At 35.9% G+C, this 20,751-nt stretch overlaps 3 protein-coding genes across 5 annotated transcripts; 1 reads left to right on the top strand and 2 right to left on the bottom strand.

Moving 5' to 3' along the window:
• Positions 1–1,304: 1,304 nt before the first annotated feature.
• LOC21404179 (probable ADP-ribosylation factor GTPase-activating protein AGD6) lies at positions 1,305–2,754 on the bottom strand. Of its 3 annotated transcripts, none has more exons than XM_024175484.1 (3): positions 2,625–2,754; positions 1,696–2,506; positions 1,305–1,400 (listed from the first exon to the last, which is right to left on the bottom strand). In XM_024175484.1, exons 2-3 carry the CDS (start codon positions 2,476–2,478, stop codon positions 1,305–1,307), a joined length of 879 nt encoding a protein of 292 aa, XP_024031252.1. In that variant the 5' UTR covers positions 2,479–2,506; positions 2,625–2,754. The 3 variants fall into 3 exon arrangements, with proteins under 3 accessions (XP_024031252.1, XP_024031253.1, XP_024031254.1); XM_024175485.1 differs by having other exon boundaries at positions 2,680–2,754; XM_024175486.1 differs by having other exon boundaries at positions 2,684–2,740.
• A 1,713-nt stretch (positions 2,755–4,467) lies between these two features.
• On the top strand, positions 4,468–11,270 carry LOC21404178 (glutamate--tRNA ligase, cytoplasmic). Its single transcript, XM_010113192.2, has 7 exons — positions 4,468–4,588; positions 7,267–7,545; positions 8,166–8,262; positions 8,381–8,534; positions 8,639–9,759; positions 10,078–10,545; positions 10,923–11,270. Exons 2-7 carry the CDS (start codon positions 7,406–7,408, stop codon positions 11,139–11,141), a joined length of 2,199 nt encoding a protein of 732 aa, XP_010111494.1. The 5' UTR covers positions 4,468–4,588; positions 7,267–7,405; the 3' UTR covers positions 11,142–11,270.
• A 603-nt stretch (positions 11,271–11,873) lies between these two features.
• On the bottom strand, positions 11,874–20,363 carry LOC21404177 (cation/H(+) antiporter 20). Its single transcript, XM_024175467.1, has 7 exons — positions 20,335–20,363; positions 20,038–20,157; positions 18,029–18,239; positions 17,101–17,576; positions 16,420–16,951; positions 12,713–13,711; positions 11,874–12,260 (listed from the first exon to the last, which is right to left on the bottom strand). The coding sequence occupies exons 1-7, from the start codon at positions 20,361–20,363 to the stop codon at positions 11,874–11,876; spliced, it is 2,754 nt and encodes a 917-aa protein (XP_024031235.1).
• Positions 20,364–20,751: the final 388 nt, after the last annotated feature.

Here is a 20,751-nt window from a genome sequence, read left to right as displayed (position 1 = left end):
TTATTAAGTATATCTATTTATTAATTATTAATTAATATATAATATAATTAGTAATTAATAATAAATTATTTAATACAACTTCATTAATAATCATTAATTGTACTATGTTGATTCCCGCACAATCTAAAAGCCAAAGTTGCCTTTGGGCTGCTTCTAATTTTGGTTGTAGATTCTTCAAAAATTCTTTAAAAATCACTTTTTATAGTTTTTCCCAATCACCATTATTAGCTTCTGATGGCTATGAGAAGTGATTTTAGACTCCAAGAAGCACTACCAAACGCACCCAATGTTCTTCAAATCTCCATTTTGAATCATCATCAATTTCATTACGCTTCCTGCTTTAATCTTGTTGCATTGAAGTAGCAATCTATATTTCGATCCAACGGAAAACCTTCTAAATCCTCCATTAGACCTTGTTTCCAAAGCTTCCCCAGTAGTCGTCCTTAGCCAATATGCTCCCCCCAAGTCCAGACGGATAGTGAAGTCTTGCACTCTATTCCTCTCTGTGATCCTAGCCACACTACCCGCCTCAATGACTTTGAAAATGAAAATTTTGTGTTTAGTTATGAAATCCTGACTTAGGTGTTTGTAACTCATCCTGACTAACGGACAAGACATGACACTAATAACTCATGAAGTCTAGAGAGAATAGAGCTTCTCTCAAGTATGAAATATGAAAATAAATTGTCCATAAGAAGCAAAATACAAAAATATTTTCAAAATTAGAACTAATTTTAATCAAAGTGAAACGTTAAAATGAACTTCCTTCCTATACTTTCGAAGCAAAGGAGCAGAACTCTTGGTCAAGCTACATAAATTCTGGTTGAATACAATCACTTTTGTGTTGGAAGGGAATTGGAGATCAAAATAATGAAGCCTTTGATAAAGCAACCGTTTACACACAGAAACACATGGAAGTGCCAAAAGATAAAACATATATAAAGTTCTCCACTTTTAGGGAACGGGGATTATTCATAATGAGTTGTTCATCATTTATTTTAGTATAACTGCTGAGATCCTTTTGTCAAATATAGGTAGCATGAAGATTTAGTGTGTTTTGGTGAACCAGCTTAAGTCCTAAATCTTGTACTTTTCGCACGCACTGTAAATACAAGTACTTCTACTTACAGAAGAAAAGAGAGCGCTTTGGCCATTCTCATAAGTAGGCAACTGGAAACATTAATTTTGGAACTAATTGAACATATAAAGACTGTAATTATGAAAGCAATGAAGGATGCGACTTGATATTCATAAAGTAAGTGAAACAAAAAACGATCATGCCATTGAACAAAACTGGATTCAAATTATACCTTAGATGTGATCTCCTTTGTGCCTGCTTGAACCACATTCGCAGCCGACTGAGCCGCAGATGCGGCAACCAAAGATAATCTACCAAAACCCTATACCACAACAACAAAGCAAATAAGTTTCTTTAGAACGAACCAAGAAAAATTCATCAAAACCCATTATCAAATAAACTGCTTTAGAGCATAACGAACACCATTCTCAATCATCAATCAAATAAATTGCTTTCGAACATACTCAAAATACATTCTTTATCAAAACCACTAGCAAATCATCAAAACCACTATCAAATAAAATGCTTTAGAATCGAACGTACTAAAAAAGCATATATTCCCAATCAAAATCACGCACCAAATTATCAAAACCATAAAGGAAGAATGAAATGTTCACCTGAGAAACAACAGAAAAGACATCCGTTTCGGTATTATTATTCCTCTGAGAAGGCGCGGGGCTCGATCCGAACCCTACGTACTTTCCGCCTTGCGAAGGCGGAAGCCCCTCCGGTCGAGAGTCGTTCTCCGACATCTTCCTCGCAAAGAAGCCCTCCTTATTCGCCGCCGAAGCCTCCAACTGCACCCTCGTGTAGATGTCCTCCGTCGATCTCGACCTCGTTGGCTGCAATCCTCCTTCGCCGCCATTATTAACGCCTCTCACATTCCCCGTCGACTGATTCCTTCGCATATCAGTCGACGATCTAAATCCATCGTCGTTGTCCCAACTATCCCAACCTCCACCGCCGCCGCCGCCGCCGCCGTTATTCCGAGCCAAAGGCGGCTTCTTGTTGAGAGCCTCCTTGACAACAGGCGGGTCCCCCCACGGACGGCCTTCGGCTAGGGCTTGAATCCGGTCGCGGTAGACAGAGGCGGCGTTGGTGTTGTACTTGGTGACAATGTCGGTCTCCTTAGGGATGCCGTACTGAGCGAGGAAGGCGTTGAGCCTGTCGTTGCCGCCGGACTCCATCTTCTTGATCTGGATCTCGGACCATGAATCCATAGTGACAGATCGGACGAAGGAGATGTGGACGCCGAGGCCGCGGTGCTTGCCGGAGCACTCCAAGCACATGAAGACGCCATAGGAGACGGACGCCCACTGCGGATTCTTCTGCGAGCAATCGACGCAGATCTTGTTCCCTGGCTGCGATTGCAGATTCCGAAGCCGCCTCGATGCCGCCATTTCTCCTCTCCGATCCGATCAGATCGATCTGAATCCGATTACAAATTGGATCAGAAATCAGAAAACAAAAAGGAAATAGAAGAGATCGGAGAATCAAGGAACCGATTTGAAGAAAGGAAAATAAAAAATCGAAAGAGAAAATGAACCCAGAAAATTAAGGGGGAAAATTGGCTTGTGTTGAGGAGATGAATGAGGGATCACCGACACACAGCGTTAATCCGTCAGAGGAACATGTTTAGGCCACTGCTTCTTCTTCTGCTTTCTTTCTCTACGTTTTCTCTCTCCTCTTTATTCTATTTATTTTATTTGGACTTCCATTTAAGTTTTTAATTTGAAAAGTGCGTTAATACTTAATTTTAAAATAAATTTATTTTTAATATAAAGTAAAAATGATATTATTTTAACACTCATTTTGATTTGATCTAAAATTAATTTTAAAATTATGTTTAGTTAATTTTTTAAAATATTATTTTAAATATAATAAAAAAATAAAATTATATTTATTAATTTATATATTATAATATTATTAATAAGTATTAAAAATGAAAATAGTTTTTAATTACTTTCTAATTTTTTTATAAAAACTAATCTTACTATTTTTATTTTCAATTTCATTTTTAAAAAATTTATTAAACAAACTTCGTTTCGCTTTTATTTTTATTTTTTGTTTTTTGAAATACGTAAAAACTATTTTAAAAAAGGTTCCAAATACGCATTTAGTTTTTATAATTAAAAGCTTTTAAAAAATATTATATTTAATTTTTTTATTACAATTAAAAACTCTTAAAAAATATCACATCTCGATTCAAATTAAAAACTTGAATCCGTGAAGCGAATAAAACTTTCATTTCATTTCATTTTATTTTTGAATTCAATTCTTCGTGTTTTTTCCACTTGTGCCGCGTGATCTTTCCACCCATCTCCGTTTAGGCACCCCCACGGTCTGTCCATTTTTTTCCTACAGCAATGGTGCTAAATAACATATTTTTAAAATTTGTATTGAGCAAAAATATGTTATTATTTTTGCTAAAAAAATATGTTATTCTTTTTATTAAATCTTTTTATTGTTTTCTTAATTATTATTTTTAACAATTGTATCATATTTATCTACTACCTAATAACTAGTTAAAACTCTGCATATTATATAAGTGAGAGTAATACAATGTGTTAAGTTTTAATTACTATATTATTACTTTTTAAATTTATTTAATAATAAAATCTAAGTTAGTTAGAGTTAAGAAAAAGTCAAGGGTTAAAATGAACAAATAAATAGGTTTTAGAGCAATAAAAACTAATATGTGAATAACTAAGGTTTTGTTCGCTTTAGGCCCCGTTCATTTCACCGATTCGAGTTTAGAATTCGAGTTTTGTTATAGTAAAAAGCTTTCAGAAACAATCACATCTAACTTTTTTTACTACAGTAAAAAGCTCTCACATAAAATTACATCTCAACTCAAATTAAAAATTTGAATGAGCGAACTGAATGGGCCCTTAGTGAATTGAAGTTTTCAATTCGAACTAAAATGTGATATTTTTTTAAAACTTTTAACTATAATAAAAAAAGTTAAATGTAATATTTTTTGAGAACTTTTAACTGTAAATGGGGGTCTAAAATCTTAAGGTAAAAATTTTAAAAATAAAAAAAAAGATTAAAATGAAAAAAATTAATAAATTCTAAGGTAAAAGCCAAAAGAAATAAGAACTAAAAAATAAGGTTTAGAGTGTAAAAAAAGAAAAAACTAAAACGTATTAAATTAAATTAAATTTATGAATTTAAAATTATTTTCTATTTATATATATATTTTGTGTAAAAAAAATACTATCATCAATTATAAATTATAATTTAAATCATGACACGAATATATCAATAAAATACCTACAAAAGAACCAGAGAGCAGAGAAAAAAAAAAAAAAAAAAAAAAAAAAAAAACCTAAAAAGTTCTTCTTCAACACTTTCTCGCGCTTCCTCTCCTCTCTCTTCTTCCCCTTCTTAACGTCTCTCACCCTCTCCCTCTTCTTCTACGTTACTTCTCGCTCTTCTTCTTCTCTGCTAGGGTTTGCCCTCCGGCGGCGGGTGAAGCTCCGACGCTGGCCGAGTCAAGCTCGGAAGGTAAGTCCTAAATTCTCCCTCTCTTTATTCCTGTAATGTGTTTCCTTAATTTTTTTTGTTGTATCGAGATTATCTTTTTAATACATTTTAATGTTCCTTTAATCTGTATCGAAATTAGATTTTGGGGCTCAAATGAGGTCATTTAGTTGTCTTTGGTTTTTCCACCAAAAAAAAAAAAATTGTATGAGGTGGAATTAAATCTCACTGTTGAGTAGAGAGAGAAATGTTGGAATTTGACTCAACCCTGATATGTTTTGTCAGATTTGATTATTTTCCTGTTAGTGCTTTTTGATCTTGAGGGCTTAAAAGGTTCGTTTGCTCTCAAATCTAGCAATGTTATAACCCCATATCTTTGATTCTGGTGAGTTGATTCGTTTGAGTATCTGAACATGTTTTCCAATTGATTAACGTTATTGCGTTAGAGCTATACTTTCATCTCTTAAGTCATAAGTTTAACAGACTAAAGGTAGGTTTTTAGCTTCTCCAAGAGTTGGAAAGAAAAGGATGGTTTTTTAGATTTTAAATCATCACTTGCACGACTAGTGTAAAGGCGGACTCCAGTGCCAAAGAGGCTCCCGTACTATGACAGGCTCGGGGAAAAGTTCAATCTCATATGTACGCGGCCTTACCCCCGAAGGAAAGGCCGTTTCCGGGATTCGAACCTTGGACTCCGGGTGCAAACGCAAGCGCTCCGACCACGGTGCCAAGGCCCACCTTCACTTGCACGACTAGTGTATTCTCATAAAATGAAAACAAATCATGAGTTGTCAATTGCCATTTCCAATAAGAAATTTGACCTAACCGAACACAAAAGATAAAGCTCTAGCTCAAAATCTTAAGAAAGAAAAACACGGTTGCCATTTAGTTAAGAAAGCTTAATAAAATTGGGAATTTATTTGTATCTTCTTTTGTACAGAGATCAGTAAAGCACTAGCCTCTACGATAAAAACTTTTCATAGCCTACTCTCATTTCTCCCTGCTCCCTTATATGGAGTTTTCTTTGATTGCTTATTTCTTTGGGTGTTTTTCTTTGATAAAAACATCTTTGAGGTGCCAATGTTTCTGACACTTTGAGAGAAACAGTTTGATTCTTGATGGTGGTATAGGTTATCAAGAGGAGGAGGAAGTTGGATATTTGGACTATGCTTACAGTTGTTGTTTGAACATTTCATGTGAAGTAGTAAAGAGAGATATGTTATGTGGACTAGTCTTGTGTATTATTGAGGCCATGAAATTGATTAATGAAATAGAAGTAGTTTTATTTTATACCTGCACTTGACCTTCTCTTGATGCAAATAAACTTCTTTTGCTACTGTGATGCAAATAAACCTCTTTTAGGTTAATAGCATGAGCATCATTTCCATTTTGCATTGAAAATCTAGCAGATGAGATAACGAGTAACGCGCTAGAGGGAAGGATAGTAGGAAACCGTGGAGGGAAGCTATTGACGTTTTCTTGGGGTTCTTTGGTTGGAAACTTAGATTAGAAAGAATATAATTTGGTAAAGAAGGAACCATTCAGAAATGACACGAGTTATCCAACTGCTTCATACCTACTAATTAAATTAGAACTTAGGATCTTACTTTCGGAAAAGTGTATTCTATTGTAATGAGAGAGAGAGTGAGGAGAGTAAGGAGAGAGAATGATGAGAAAGTGGTGAGAGAGAGACGAGAGAAAGGAGAGAGAATGACGAGAGAGAGGGTGAGGTGAGAGAATGATGAGAAAGTGGTGAGAGAGAGAGGAGAGAGAGGATAGAGAATGATGAGAGAGTAAAGGAAAAAATAGAACAAGTGAAGTTATTTATTTTTTCTTATTTTTTTTTAAGATCCAAACTCAAGGAAAAAGAATTACAAGGAATCCTCTTTTTTCTTTTTTTTTTTTTGTCTCTAGTTTTCCTTTAGTTCCAAACACGAGAAAAAAAATTTTCTTTTTTTTATTCCTTAGTTTTTTCTTTGCTTGCATTTTCTTTCATTTTTTTCCATCCTAAAATCTAGGTTCCAAACATAGCCTAAAGGAGCTAAGGGCTCTTATTTGACCATGATAAATTAGTTCAGGGATGACCTGTTATTGTATTTGTGTTTTTGAAGTTTGGTTGTTAATTCTCTTTGCTTTTAGCCATTTATGTTGCTTTACAGATTGCAGAGGACCATGGCCTCTGTATCTGCAATTTTTCTGAAACATTTATTAGCCATCATAAATCAGAAATGTTATGACCTGCAGCAATGGATATCTGACATTAGAATTGTGTCCTTATTCCCTAGGTTCTGTTTATTAGTATTCAATGGAAGCCCAATTACCAAACCTATACAAAGCTGTGATTTTTGTAGTTGTGTTTTTGATGAAGATTAGACCTCTATTTAGCTATCTGTTTTAAGTAATCTGCCACACCAATATCTCCTTCACTTGCCGTTCAAGTTTCTATATTCAAAATGTGTGTGTTTGCATTTGGTCTCGTGATCCGTTTCCTCAAACCTTTGTTAAGAAAATGACTTGAAACACTTTTGAGCATAGCACTTCTTGCCATTTCTTTCTACCTTTCTCTAAATCTAAGTGGAGCTCTTTACTCTTGATCATGGCTTTTAATGTACAAGTTGTAGCGTAAGTCTTTCTCTCCATCTCTATGTATCTATTTATTTCTCAAAGGTGAAAATAAGAACTTGTTACTGTTTGACTATTAGGACTAAGCAAACCATCTGCATAGCAGAGCACAGCAGAGCTGCCACCTGCCCACTCCGACGAAGAGAGTGAGTTTGAACTCTCTTAACTACAAACACATTCAGAGACCCAAAAATCCGCGCAATTGACTTTTGGTCATCGATGGAGATTAAGTCGCTGACTTTTCCAGTGGATAGCCCTCCTCTCATGGTTATCGCTGCTGCCAAGATTGGCGCCATCCCTTTTACTGCCGATCCCTCCACCGCCCCTGTACCTGCTCCATCTTTTCTCTTCTCTAATGGGTATTGCTCCTAGTCTTCATTTTTTTTTCATTTCTTTTAATTTTCGAGCTTTTTTTTAGTCTCCTAGTATTGCTCTTTTTCTTCATTTTTTTTTTTTTTTTTTCATTTCTTTTAATTTTCAAGCTTGTTTTTTAGTCTCCTTTAGCTATCTATTTGAATTTTCTTCCCAACCGTTTGCTGCTGTTTGTTTGGTTGGGTCATTGTTTTTGTACATAGAAAGTGATAAATTTATATAGTCCAATTTTAGATCAGATGGTTTATAAATGGTTATACTGCTATCTATAATTAAAAAAAATAAATCTTGGGTGGATTTATGTTTTGCATCCTCCCAAATTCCTAATTTGAGGCTTTTCCTTCCTTTTTTCCAAGCAATGGGTTAGTTTGGTTCTCTGGTGAAGTGAAAACTTTGGGTTATTTTTGTTTCAGACACTATATATAAATTAGTCCTGTTGAGGGGATCTCTCTCTCTCTCTCTCTCTCTCTCTCTCTCTCATTTGATGGTTATAAGATGAGGTTTTTCACGGTCTTAATAGTTTGTTTTGTGATTTCTAGAATCTTTGTTTTGTTGCATTCACAAAATAGCTGAGAAAACTCACAGCTTAATAATACTTGTATCTTAGGTTGAAATTGCATGGTACTTATGTACTTCTTCGATACATTGGTCGGATTGCAAGCATTCCTGATTTCTATGGGAAGAATGCATATGATGCTGCCCAGGTGACTTTCCTAAACATTATATGTTATCTTCTGTTTTCTTTGATGCAGAATGTTCTATTTTGTTCTACTTTTGTAACACTTGTACTGTTCTCTTCACTTCTTATTTTTCACTTTTCAGATTGATGAGTGGCTGGAGTATGCTCCTATCTTTTCTTTGGGTTCTGCGTTTGAGAGCGCGTGTAAATATGTGGATGATTATTTACTAGGGCGTACTTTTCTGGTCACTCATTCATTGACGATTGCAGATATAGCAATCTGGTCTCTTCTTGCAGGTCAAATAGTCCTGAGCCTATCTTGTATATTTCTACATTATTATTATTATTATTATACTTAGGCTTGCATATAAAGGTTTCCTTTTTATTCTTTGCTTCTTCAGGAACTGGGCTAAGATGGGAAAGTTTGAGAAAGTCAAAGAAGTATCAAAATCTTGTTCGATGGTTTAACTCAATACAAACTGAACACAATGATGCTCTAAGTGATGTCACAACAACATATGTTGGCAAAAGAGGCGTGGGAAAGCCAGTAGCTGCTAAATCAAAAGAGAATCAAGTTGTCAGTCAATCAGCAAAGTCTGTGAATGGAGATACAGCTGCTAAAGCCGTAAGCAAATCTTCTTCATTTGAAATAGATCTCCCAGATGCCGAGCCTGGAAATGTAAAGTTACGGTTTGCTCCTGAACCCAGCGGCTACCTTCACATTGGACACTCAAAAGCAGCACTGTTGAACAAGTATTTTGCTGAGCGTTATGGAGGAAAAGTTATCATTCGCTTTGATGACACAAATCCTGCAAAAGAAAGCAATGAATTTGTGGATAATCTTCTGATTGATATTGATACTTTGGGTATCAAGTATGAAACTGTTACATTCACTTCAGATTACTTCCCTCAGTTGATGGAAATGGCTGAAAGTTTGATTCGCCAGGGCAAAGCATACGTTGATGATACCCCACGTGAGGAAATGCAGAAAGAAAGGATGGATGGAATTGAATCTAAATGTCGAAATAATAGTGTGGAGGAAAATTTAAAATTATGGAAGGAAATGATTGCAGGGTCCAAAAGGGGTTTGCAATGCTGTCTGCGGGGGAAGCTGGATATGCAGGACCCGAACAAATCACTTCGAGATCCAGTGTATTTCCGTTGCAACCCAATTCCACATCATAGGATTGGATCCAAGTACAAGATATACCCTACTTATGATTTTGCATGTCCTTTTGTTGATTCCATAGAGGGTATAACGCATGCATTACGATCCAGTGAGTACCACGATCGCAATGCACAGTACTATCGAATTCAAGAGGATATGGGTCTGAGAAAGGTTAATATTTATGAATTTAGCCGGTTGAATATGGTTTATACTCTTCTGAGCAAGCGTAAGCTTCTATGGTTTGTCCAAAATGGAAAGGTTGATGGATGGGATGACCCTCGATTTCCAACTGTCCAAGGAATTGTGCGTAGAGGTCTGAAGATTGAAGCACTGATACAATTTATTCTTGAGCAGGTTAGTCAATTGTTTAATAATGTTTAAAGCCATCTCTTTTTGTGAAAACCCTTGCATCTTGAACTTTCCTTTATGGAATTAATATATATTTTATATAATATATTGTTTGGATTCCTTATAATTTAACAAACCAACAGAATGTAGCATTGTGTAGTGTTTCTATGACACGCTCAGTCTGACTAATGCTTTTTTATGATCCTTCCTAAGTTTGAAACTAAATTCGTATTAGAATTTTGTGAAATTGTTTTAGAACAGCCATTTTTTTCCTGTCTCCCTTTTTGAGAGTTTTGGCAACTGATCCAACGTTTGCCGTTTCAGGGGGCTTCAAAGAATCTCAATCTCATGGAGTGGGACAAACTTTGGACCATCAATAAGAAGATCATCGACCCTGTGTGTCCTAGGCATACTGCTGTCATTGAAGACCGGTGTGTGTTGTTGACCCTCACTAATGGCCCCGAGAAACCGTTTGTCCACATCATACCTAGGCACAAGAAATATGAAGGCGCTGGAGAGAAGGCAACAACATTTACGAATAGGATATGGCTTGACCAAGCTGATGCTGAGGTGCTGACAGTAGATGAGGAGGTTACACTGATGGATTGGGGTAATGCCATTATAAAGGGAATTGAAAGGGACCAAGACGGAAAAGTGACACAGTTGACGGGTGTTTTGCATCTCGAGGGATCTGTGAAGACTACAAAGTGGAAGCTTACTTGGCTGCCTAAAATAAACGAACTTGTTAACCTCACGCTGATGGAGTTCGATTATCTGATCACAAAGAAGAAGGTATGTATGTAGTAAGCAAACAATCCCTTCTTAGAAATAGAATCATCTTATTGTATTCACAATATTATTTTCATGCATCGGTGATATATTTCTATTCTTTCACTGTACCCTTTTGCCTGGATGATTTGTATATAGGGTTGTGACTGTACTCTAATGATTCTGTTTTATCTGTATACTTTGGAAACATAATTAAGGGGTTCTTAAGAACTAAGACACGGGATAATGCAAACAATTATGGCTGATGCAACCTGAAAAAGGCACTTGAGTTGTGTGCTGCACGCATGCTTAAAATTCCGTGTCAAGTGTTCTGCATACAATCGAAATTTTGTTATTGAGGTATAGTGAACTAAACCATTAATTTTGGATTGTCATTGTAGCTTGAAGAAGGTGAAGATTTCCTCGACGTGCTTAATCGGTGCACGAAAAAGGAGACGGCAGCCATTGGAGATGCCAACATGAGGAATCTCAAGCGTGGAGAGATACTGCAGCTCGAGAGGAAAGGGTACTTCCGATGTGATGTACCCTACCTCAGGCCTTCAAAGCCTATTGTTCTGTTTGCGATTCCAGATGGCCGACAGCAAACCTCTTTGAAGTAAAAACATAATAATTCCATTCATACGGCTTTCTTCTACTCACTTTCAAACCTGTTTGAAACATAATAATTTCAAGAATGTCTTCAAATTTTACTACATGTACTCCCTGAACTTCATGGTAATTTGGCATTTTCCCACTTAAAAAGTTATTACTTATTTATTATCATCATTCTTCTATAAAAAATAAAAATAAAAAAATAAAAAAATTAGGGGCGAAGTATTGATACAAAAATTCTTAGTAATCAGTATAAAACTTGAAGAAGAGTTCAATGACTCAACGAGATTACTCCTAATTTATTTAAATGATATTTGGTTTATGGATTTATAATTATGAGTCAGAACTATTCTCGGTTTACATATATTTTTTATGAGAAAAAATATTGCAGTGAATTACGAACTATAATTCGATAATTCTCATATTAAACACCCTCTTATTTATGCATAAAAAAGCATATTCTCATATTAAACACCCTCTTATTTATGCATAAAAAAGCATATTCTCATATTAAACACCCTCTTATTTATGCATAAAAAAGCATATTCTCATATTAAACACCCTCTTATTTATGCATAAAAAAGCATACCATTCGCAAACTGAATGGTTCAACAAAGGGCCTGAACTACCCACCCAAGAGTTATGCATAACATAAAAGAGTTAAAACAATAAATGGGAAAACGCAAGGGGCATGCATATAGAAACACACTTGTACGACACCCAAATACTAACACTTATTTTCACACCACACATTGCTCATTTCTGATCCTGATCATTGCGTCCTTCGCTGATCCAGCCATATTCTTGGGCAGTGATGCCGTAGACTTGTTTAATTCTAATTGGTGTTGTACGACAAGCACCGAGGATCGAATGCCGCCTAATTGTGAGGAAGCTAGTGTTTCTCCAATGGGTCCAAAATCAGCTTGTTCCATCTGAAATCGAGACACCATTGTTGAATGTTGGAATCGTCCCTTTCCCACAATCACCAGCTCATACACCTTTCCTTGCCCTATGCTGATCATCACAGCCTCGGCTAAGTTACCCTCCACCTCCTTCTCTATCAACTCCACTCCCAAACCATTCACGCACCTCCTTTTCAGTTCCGCCATTGCAGCTTCATCAAGGTCCTGAGTTTCATATTAATTAATGCTCTATCAGAAGAACTTTAACTCTCGTAAAGAGTCACCTTTTAAGTCCAAGTCTCTTATTAAAAAAAAGCTTTTATAAATTAACTTTGAAACTTATACTAGAGCATTAATATGACATTATAAAATTCATTTTAAATATTTTTTATTGCTTCGCTTATAGGAAAATTTAAAAAAATCGTTTTCGGCTAATAAACGTGTTTAAACAATGTGTAGGAAACTAAACACTCACCGGAGAAGATTGTTTTTGCCAATAGAAACGACAAAATATCTACTCTAATTTTATTTTTATAATAATTACTCAAGACTGTTTGTACAGGGAGATATTCCTTGGATAAACAGTAGCTAAATTTGGTAATAAGTTAGTTTCATATTTAAAATAAAAATAAAAATAAAAATCTCGAAAAGGGACTTAAAGTTGTATAATTAATTACCTTCTCCATCTCGTCATTAATGGCAGAGATTGAGCAACAATATCTCTGCTGATTGATGATCTCATGTTGTGGAGGCTTCTTAATCAGCAACCTCACCATCGTAACCCTAAAATCTTCTTCATGTACTTGTGCCATCCTCCAACCCAACTCCAAGGCCTCGCGATCGTCGGCTCCGCCGAGAAACAGAACACACACCTTCCTTGTCCGGTTACAATTATAATTGGACATTGCATGACTACTAGCAAGCTCAGCAGCCACAAATGCATGACCGAGCCCCCGGTCGATAAACACCGCGACCGAGCACGGCGCATCTTTCATTACTCTATTGTTGACCCCTCTCCAGTCATGCCCCAAATCCAGGGGCGCTTGATTTTCACCATCATCACGACGATACTGCTTGTGGAAGGGCAACAGGATCATCAAAACCCTCTTCGCTTCCACCACGTGGAGAATGTCCTCATGCATAGTGGATAGTGCCGACACGGAAGTGGAGTGGCGGACGGTGACTAATTCACCTCCGACAGCTCGGCTCATGTAGGCCTCAAATGCCGCCGCGACTTGTTCATGCAATGTGAGGCTGGCACCGCTGTTGCCACCTCCTCGGCGGAAGCGGTTGACGAGGGGAAAGCCGTTCTTTCTTGATCGTTGGACCATCATGATGGAGGAGGAGCGGTCGGTGAGTTCTACGAGATGCATGACGTAGAGCTTGAGCGGTGATTTGGTGCGGAGAGAGTCAATGAGGTTGACAAGTGAGGAAATGCTTTCGGGTCCATGGATGCATGCCAGAATGCGGAGCCTGTCATCGTGATCATGATTATTATGACCGTCCTTAGTTTTTGATTTTGAGGTTGTACTTTCGGTCATGGGATTTTGTTGTCTTTGATTCGGATTATTAGCTTCGTCCGATGATTTGTAAATAGCAATGACTGTTGGTGTTGTCATGAAGGTGGTAAATAAAGCCATCAGCACCAAGATTGCGAACATCTCATCGTTTAAGACCTGAACAAGAAAGAGCTAGATTCAGGGGAAAAAAAACACATACGTACTCTTTTTTTGGTGCCAGAAAGTGTAATAATACTGTATTATGCACAAATAAAATTACTGTAATTATAATTATTTCTAAGAGTAAATTTAGTGAACAATACTACGAGCACCAGTGGTATTCAGTACGTACCACATATTAATAATAAAACGCAATTTCATAATGGGAGTTCATTAACTTTTATATGTCATGATGTTAGAGCGTCTCCTGAGAAAATTTTCAAATTTAGTTGAATATTTAGATTAGATACTATTGTTACGATTCAACCAGGAAACAGACTGCAGTCGCTTTCATTTAGAAATATATTATAGTACTAAAGATGTGACCAAAAACCTTCAAGTTTTAGTACTGAATATTAAAGTCAAGCCAAACTTTCTGCATATATAATATATTTGTATATGCAGCACAACACCATTTATATATATATATATATATATACACACACACACACACACACACACACACAGATATGCCCACTTAAATTTTAGTTGTGACCAAAAACTCTGACTGATTGTGCCCTAGGACTAGGAGTCTAGGAGTACTGGGCGGCTTTTGGAGTGTCCACTCCACAAATTTGAGACATTCTTATTAGCAGTTTTTTGCTTAATAAATAAAGAAAAACTGTCTAAGTTTTTTTTTTTTTTTTCTTGTACTGTCTGATTTTAATTTGCTTCTGCATTTCAAATACATATAGGTAAGTAATTATCTCAGGAAAACGACAAATTAAGATTTGCCAAGCTACTTACAAGTATGTGTCTGTGTGTGTGTGGTTTTTTTTTTTTTTTTTTTGGTAAGTTATGAAGTAAAAGTAAAGCTAAAAAATAATTGATTTAGCTATATATATATATATATATATATCTTACCACTGCTCTAAGAAGTAATGTTATCATGTAGAAACTGTTCAGTAGATATACTCTAAAATTCTACATTATCATGCTTATATAGGGTATAATCATTGACATTGACTGATTTGTCTTTGACAATTTAAATTGCGTAATAATCAATTTAATTATTTGTTGAGCGGATGTATCACATAAAACACATGAGCACATCCTACACTACGCTACTAAGTATAAATAAGTTCGTCATGAGCATGATTGAAAAAGGTACTCATGTTATCAATATTATAATATAGGAGGATTGCATGTAGATGAATTCAAAATGGCTTTAATTAAACGCAACCAAGAATCATCCATATGGGTAATGCTCTTAACAATTAGTCTACAATACATTGGCTGAAAATTAATTATTGTTATATGCGGAAAATTGGAAACCAATTTTACACATAGCGTGCCCTAAAGATGAAACTTTATTTTTAACCTTCCAACTACCGAAATTCAAAGAGAGAGAAAACTTTATGCGAATTGGTTTAACAAAAAATTAGGATTTTTTTTTATTATATATGGTTCGATGTTGACAAGCAAAATAGTTAGCGCAACATGTTATAAATAATATATATATATATATAGCATCGATCCCCACTATTACAAGCATATTGATATGGTCTAGATCTTATCTTTAGCATATAAAACCCTATGATGAATACCTTGAAAACGAAGATTAACAGTACTTTAATTAAATTGTTCTTGTTCCGCCCAAAAGGATGGCGTTAAAAGGGCAGTGAATTTATTCTAGCTCAATCTCATAGCATCCTTCATTTATGCTCATATTAAATAAAAAGCTAGCAAATCAAGGTATTCTAACTGTTAATTTTTAGATTATTTTTATGGAAACGTGTTAACTCCTAATTAGTTTTTCTTAACGAGAGAGAGGATAACTAACATCAAAACTAGTTAGAACTTCTTAATTAGCAGGTGGCAATCACTAGCTTGTTAGCAGATCACATACCAAAGCCCCTCTCAGATTTATTAAAAACATATAAAAAGGAAAAATAAAAGCACTAAAAGGACAAAGTTTTATGGTAAAGAATTGATAGAGAAAGCCCTTTTAGCTATCTAATTTAATTTTTAACAGTAGGAGTAATGAGTATTCACCTTAAAATAGTGCATGAGACGACAAAAAAAAAAAAAAAAAGGTTTTCCGATTCATAGAATTAACAGTTTAAATTAAATCCGACATTTTAAAACATATTCTACCAATAACGAAAATGGATTGTGTGCAGTTCCTATCATAAATTTTTTTTTTTTAAAAAAAAAAAAGTGCGAAGCCACCAACATAAACAATCTGGAAAAAGACAAGAATATGATCACAATCTGAACAGCCTAGCTAAAAGATCACCACCTGCAGAACAAAGATCTACTCTACAAAAAAAAAAAAAAAAAAAAAAAAGCCTCAGTGTTAATTTCTAATTAGTCGCAGAACTTGCACAATATAATAATTCTAAAATGATAATGATTTAATAAAGTAAAAGGCATGAAGTGTTATTAAATTAATTCAAAATTTTCAAACGCACAATTAGTAACTTCTATAATATATTCCAAGAAAAAAGTCCACTTTATATATTCCAAACAAGATTCTAGTGTCGTTGTCAAAATTAATGATGACACACACTACTAAGATAATCAAAATCTAATCATATATAAAGCATATGCAAGTAATAAAAAATAATAATAATAAAAAAAAGCAATCAATATTTTGAAGATGCGAGTATAAAAAAAAAGGCAATCAATTATGAATGAAATCTTGAAAATGCAAAATTAATAACCTTCTTCTCCTTGCCAATATTGAGAACAATAAGCTCCACCAAGCCCTTGGTATTCATAAGCACCCCTAACTTGAAGGATTCCCTAACCGGAATCATGCACATGACGGCCACCACAAAGGTTCCGAGAATCTTACCGGCGCACGACGTGAATATGACAAGCAATAGGAGCGCCCACGCCTGCGCGCCTCTTATCTTGGTGATGTCTGTCTTTAGGCCGCTGGATGCGAAGTAAAGCGGCATAAGCAGCCCCAAGACGAAGTCCTCTATCCTCTCGATCAGCCTCCGCTCAAACTCACCCCCTTTCGGGATCGTTAGCCCGAAGACAAAGGCCCCGAAGATGGAATGTATCCCTATCAGGTCTGTCACAAACCCCGATGCCATCACGCCGGCCAGCGTCAGACAGATGCATGCCTCGTCTTGGAACAAGTTTCGTCGGGGCTGTGACACCCAATTCATCAATCGTCTCACCAAAACAAGCATGAAAGCCACGAACAGAAAGCCGGATAATAGCACCCACACTGACACTAAGGGGCTACTTTTGTGGTCGCTGTAGGAATAGGATAAAACATGCATGCATAATCTTACTAATTTGTAATATATCTAACATATGATATATAAGCGTTTCACTATATTAGTTGAAAATTTTAGTGGATCGACACAAACGAATTGAAGAAGGCCTGCCTGTGTTCATTGCCGCCGGATAAGGCAACAGCGAGAGCCAGCAGAATCCAGGCAGCGACGTCGTTGAAGGCGGCCGCAGCCATGGCAGTCTCGCCGACCTGTGTGGTGAGGAGCTTGAGCTCCGCAAGGATGCGAGCGAGGACAGGGAAAGCGGTAACAGAGAGGGAGACGCCCATGAACACGAGGTATTGCGCGTACCCCACGTGTTCCTCTCCCTTGACAGCTCGGCGGAGGATAAAGGTGATTCCAACACCGAAAATGAAGGGAATGGAGATCCCAGCGAGGGCTATGGCGAAGGCACTTCTTCCTGTGCGACGGATTGAGCTCAAATCGAGCTCGATACCGACCAGAAAGAGGAAGAAGAGGAGGCCTATGCTCGCCACGGATTCGAGAATCGGAGTGCTCCATGATGGGAACACCAACCTCAAGAAATCTTCGTTCCGGCCAAGTGCTGATGGTCCTAGCAAAATCCCACCCTTAATTATGGGACAAAAAAGCTCATGTTAAACAAGTTGTGAATATAATTGCATGAAGAAAAAAAAGAGGAAAATGAAAATAACTATATTACTACTATATACCGCTACAGATTTCTTTTTTTTTTTAAAGAAAAAACCTTGTATTTAATTATTTATGAATTTAATCTTTTCTTTATGTATGAAATCTCTCAAAGGAAAAGACTGAAAAAAAATAGTATGGAAAACTATATACATATTGTGTTAATATTAATAATATACAAAGCTCTTGAAAACGTCCCCCCAAATTAGCTAAAAATAAATAAAGATGTGTTATGTGTATTAATATTAACAATTGTACATGACATGTTGAGATGTATAGAGTACAATTCAAATCAAATATTGCCCCGGCCCACTCTAAATTCAAAAAAAAAAAAAAAAAAAAAAAAAAAAAAAAAAAAAAAAAAAAAACTTACTAGGATCTCGGCAATGACTTTGGGTTGGCGGAGGGGCTTAAGAAGGAAAGCAAGAAAACGGCTGATGAAAAGGACTAAAATGGTTTGAAGTATTAACAAAGGGAAAGCGAAGTGGAAAGGATTATCGCCTTGCCATGCTCCATCAGATGAGGTCTCTATTCTTGTTGTGTTTACCATGCTTTCGTTTATGTACGTAGACGATCTCTGATCTCTAGAAAATGGGGTTGTATGTGTATATATGCATGTATATATGTAAGTTAAGATTTGGCAATATTTCGATTCTACTACTTTAGTGTGACTGAAGAATTTTTGGTCTCGTACGTAGAATATATGTAGTATAGAAAGGTTCAACCCACTAAGAGGAAGAAAATGTTTTTATGGATACAGAATATTTAAGTACTGATCACTATGATTGCTTTTTCAACTGTTTTATCGAAAAAGATATGCACTCTTATAACTAGGTGACCCGGTCACCTTCCAAATTCTAATTTTTATTGTTAAAATTAGATTTATGACGATCTCCGCCTTTTTTTATTTTTTTTATTAATTATGAAAGTTTCTCTCTGATTCTTGTAATATTTTGCCGTAACATTCGTTCCCTAAAAGTATAATGATAAGTGCATAATTTTTTATATTTTCATTGAATTCCTTCATATTTTCTTTGCTTGATTCTAAAAGTTTTAGAGTTTTATTAGGTTTTTATGTTTTGTAGGTGATTGGAACAAAAAAAGAATCAAGGAACGATTTAGTAAGGGATTCGACATACTTTTGAGATATTTCGGAATAATATTGGATGCCAAAATGAAGAAAATATACAGAGGGCATGTTTAAAGAAAATAAAATGAAGAACAAGAGAATTGTTGATTAAAAAAAAAAAACGTGCAACTGCAGTGCACCAACCAAGCCCACCAAGCCAACCAAGCCCATTAAGCAAAAGAAAGAGTTGCCGACTAAGTCAAGATAACTCAAAAGTCAAAACTAAGTCAAGATAACTCAAAAAATTTGACCGTGGAATCCAAGATGGAAGGGTATAAATAGATGGGAGCAGCCGGCCCTGAGGAGGGAATTCTCATATATTATTCCAGCCACCTTTTTTGAGAGAAAAAGTGAGAGGAGAAAGAGGAATTCATCAGCAATTCAAGGAAGATTCATTCGTGTGAAGATTTCTTTCAAGATTCGTAGAGTTTCTATTCTTTTCTTCTTTTCTTTGAACTCCATATGTTTTTTATTTATTTTTCTTCGTGTTATTTTATCATTATGTTAGGCTAAATTTTTGTTTGGTTAAGAGTGATGTCGAAACCCTAGACATGAAATTTATGTTTGAATGATTTGATATTGTTTTTAATTTCTCAATTGAAATTGTTTATGTTCTTCCAATTTAATTGTTCATGATGTCACACCCTGAAGCCATGGTTAGTGACGTGGAGGCTCGATTAGGAGTAATTATCAATATTCAAAAGTAAAGTATTAAGAAAATTCCTAAATAAGCCTCCGTGTCGTTGAAAATATATTACAAGGAAGAGGCTAAAACTCGAGCTTCTAACATCACTCAAGGCTTCACCCACAGGACATGCAGTATTACACATATATGAACATGTAAACAACATTACAAACATCAACCACAGCCTAGTTTTCCAAATATTCACAGTTTACAGAGTTTACAATTCTTACATTTGTACACCAGGAGGATGAACAAAATCTAATCTTGATCGGACGGTAGCAACCTACTCAGCTACTCCGCACTGCTCTTAGAGTCGCCTGGGAGGGGTTTAATATTTTTAAAACAATGAAACGTGAGCGAAAGGCCCAGTAGGATATATTTTAAAATAGCTTTATAAACTAGTAAATAAGTGAGTAAGCAAGTAAATAAATAAATGAGCAAGTAAATAAGACATTCAGTTCCAACACAACAGCCAGAACCTCACATCTTTTTTCTGAAAGGAATGTAAACTGAAAATCTTCGTATTACAGGCATCAACAAGTAATTTATACTATGATAAATTACTTACACAACCACAAGCACAAGCCTTATCACTCCCGGGCCGAGTTTCAGGTTCTGCCCCCAAGGATGCACTCTCCACATCCTATCTATGCCATCAGCCAGTTTACCGATTCGCAAGATCTCTTGTCTTAAGAAATCATTCATTAAACTTTATGAAACAGTTCATTATAATTCCAATAGCTGAAATCAAGCTATTATTTTAAACATGCTTTTCTTTCGCAAACATGCCCTCTCTTTAAACCATTTGCAAGGCCAAAACTCTTTCAAAAATCAGGCTATCAAGGAAAGAGGTAAGAAATCTTACCTTTCAAGTACCAAACCTGTGTCTAGCATTGCACTATTCTGACTTTCGCTTCCTCAAAGCCTCTCAATCCGAGTCCTCAGCTAGCACTGATACAAAACCACACTTTAGGATCCAATTCTCATTCCTAAAGCAATTCAATACCAATTATACACTTTGATTTCCTATTAGTGTGCCATAATTCAATTACCGGTTTCACAAACCATTTCATGTTTCAAATCATCATTCTAAGGGTTTTCAATCCCAAAACATGGATTAAAGATGCTAATCCATTCATTCTAGGTCCCCAAATGAAGTTAATTTGGGTTTTCCTCAAAAACTGAGGTCAAAATAGGGTTTTTCAACAAAACAGGGTCAAACCCCATGTACACCAGTCGACCAGTGACAGAGCAGTGCAACACCACCGGTTGACCGGTGGTG

This window comes from Morus notabilis, unplaced genomic scaffold (genome assembly GCF_000414095.1).
Source record: "Morus notabilis unplaced genomic scaffold, ASM41409v2 Scaffold256, whole genome shotgun sequence".
Lineage (NCBI taxonomy): Eukaryota > Viridiplantae > Streptophyta > Magnoliopsida > Rosales > Moraceae > Morus > Morus notabilis.
The sequence above is the reverse complement of the archived record's forward strand: the minus strand, read 5'-3'. Positions and strand labels throughout refer to the sequence as shown.

Coding starts and splice junctions, on each gene's coding strand:
- LOC21404178 (XM_010113192.2), top strand. CDS start 7,406: ATGGAGATTAAGTCGCTGACTTTTCCAGTGGATAGCCCTCCTCTCATG. Junction 8,535..8,638: donor AATCTGGTCTCTTCTTGCAG/GTCAAATAGTCC, acceptor TTGCTTCTTCAG/GAACTGGGCTAAGATGGGAA. Junction 10,546..10,922: donor ATCTGATCACAAAGAAGAAG/GTATGTATGTAG, acceptor TTGTCATTGTAG/CTTGAAGAAGGTGAAGATTT.
- LOC21404179 (XM_024175484.1), bottom strand. CDS start 2,478: ATGGCGGCATCGAGGCGGCTTCGGAATCTGCAATCGCAGCCAGGGAAC. Junction 1,401..1,695: donor TCTTTTCTGTTGTTTCTCAG/GTGAACATTTCA, acceptor GTTGTGGTATAG/GGTTTTGGTAGATTATCTTT.
- LOC21404177 (XM_024175467.1), bottom strand. CDS start 20,363: ATGCTAGACACAGGTTTGGTACTTGAAAG. Junction 18,240..20,037: donor AGGCTTGTGCTTGTGGTTGT/GTAAGTAATTTA, acceptor CCCATTTTCTAG/AGATCAGAGATCGTCTACGT. Junction 16,952..17,100: donor TCCGGCGGCAATGAACACAG/GCAGGCCTTCTT, acceptor CCACAAAAGTAG/CCCCTTAGTGTCAGTGTGGG.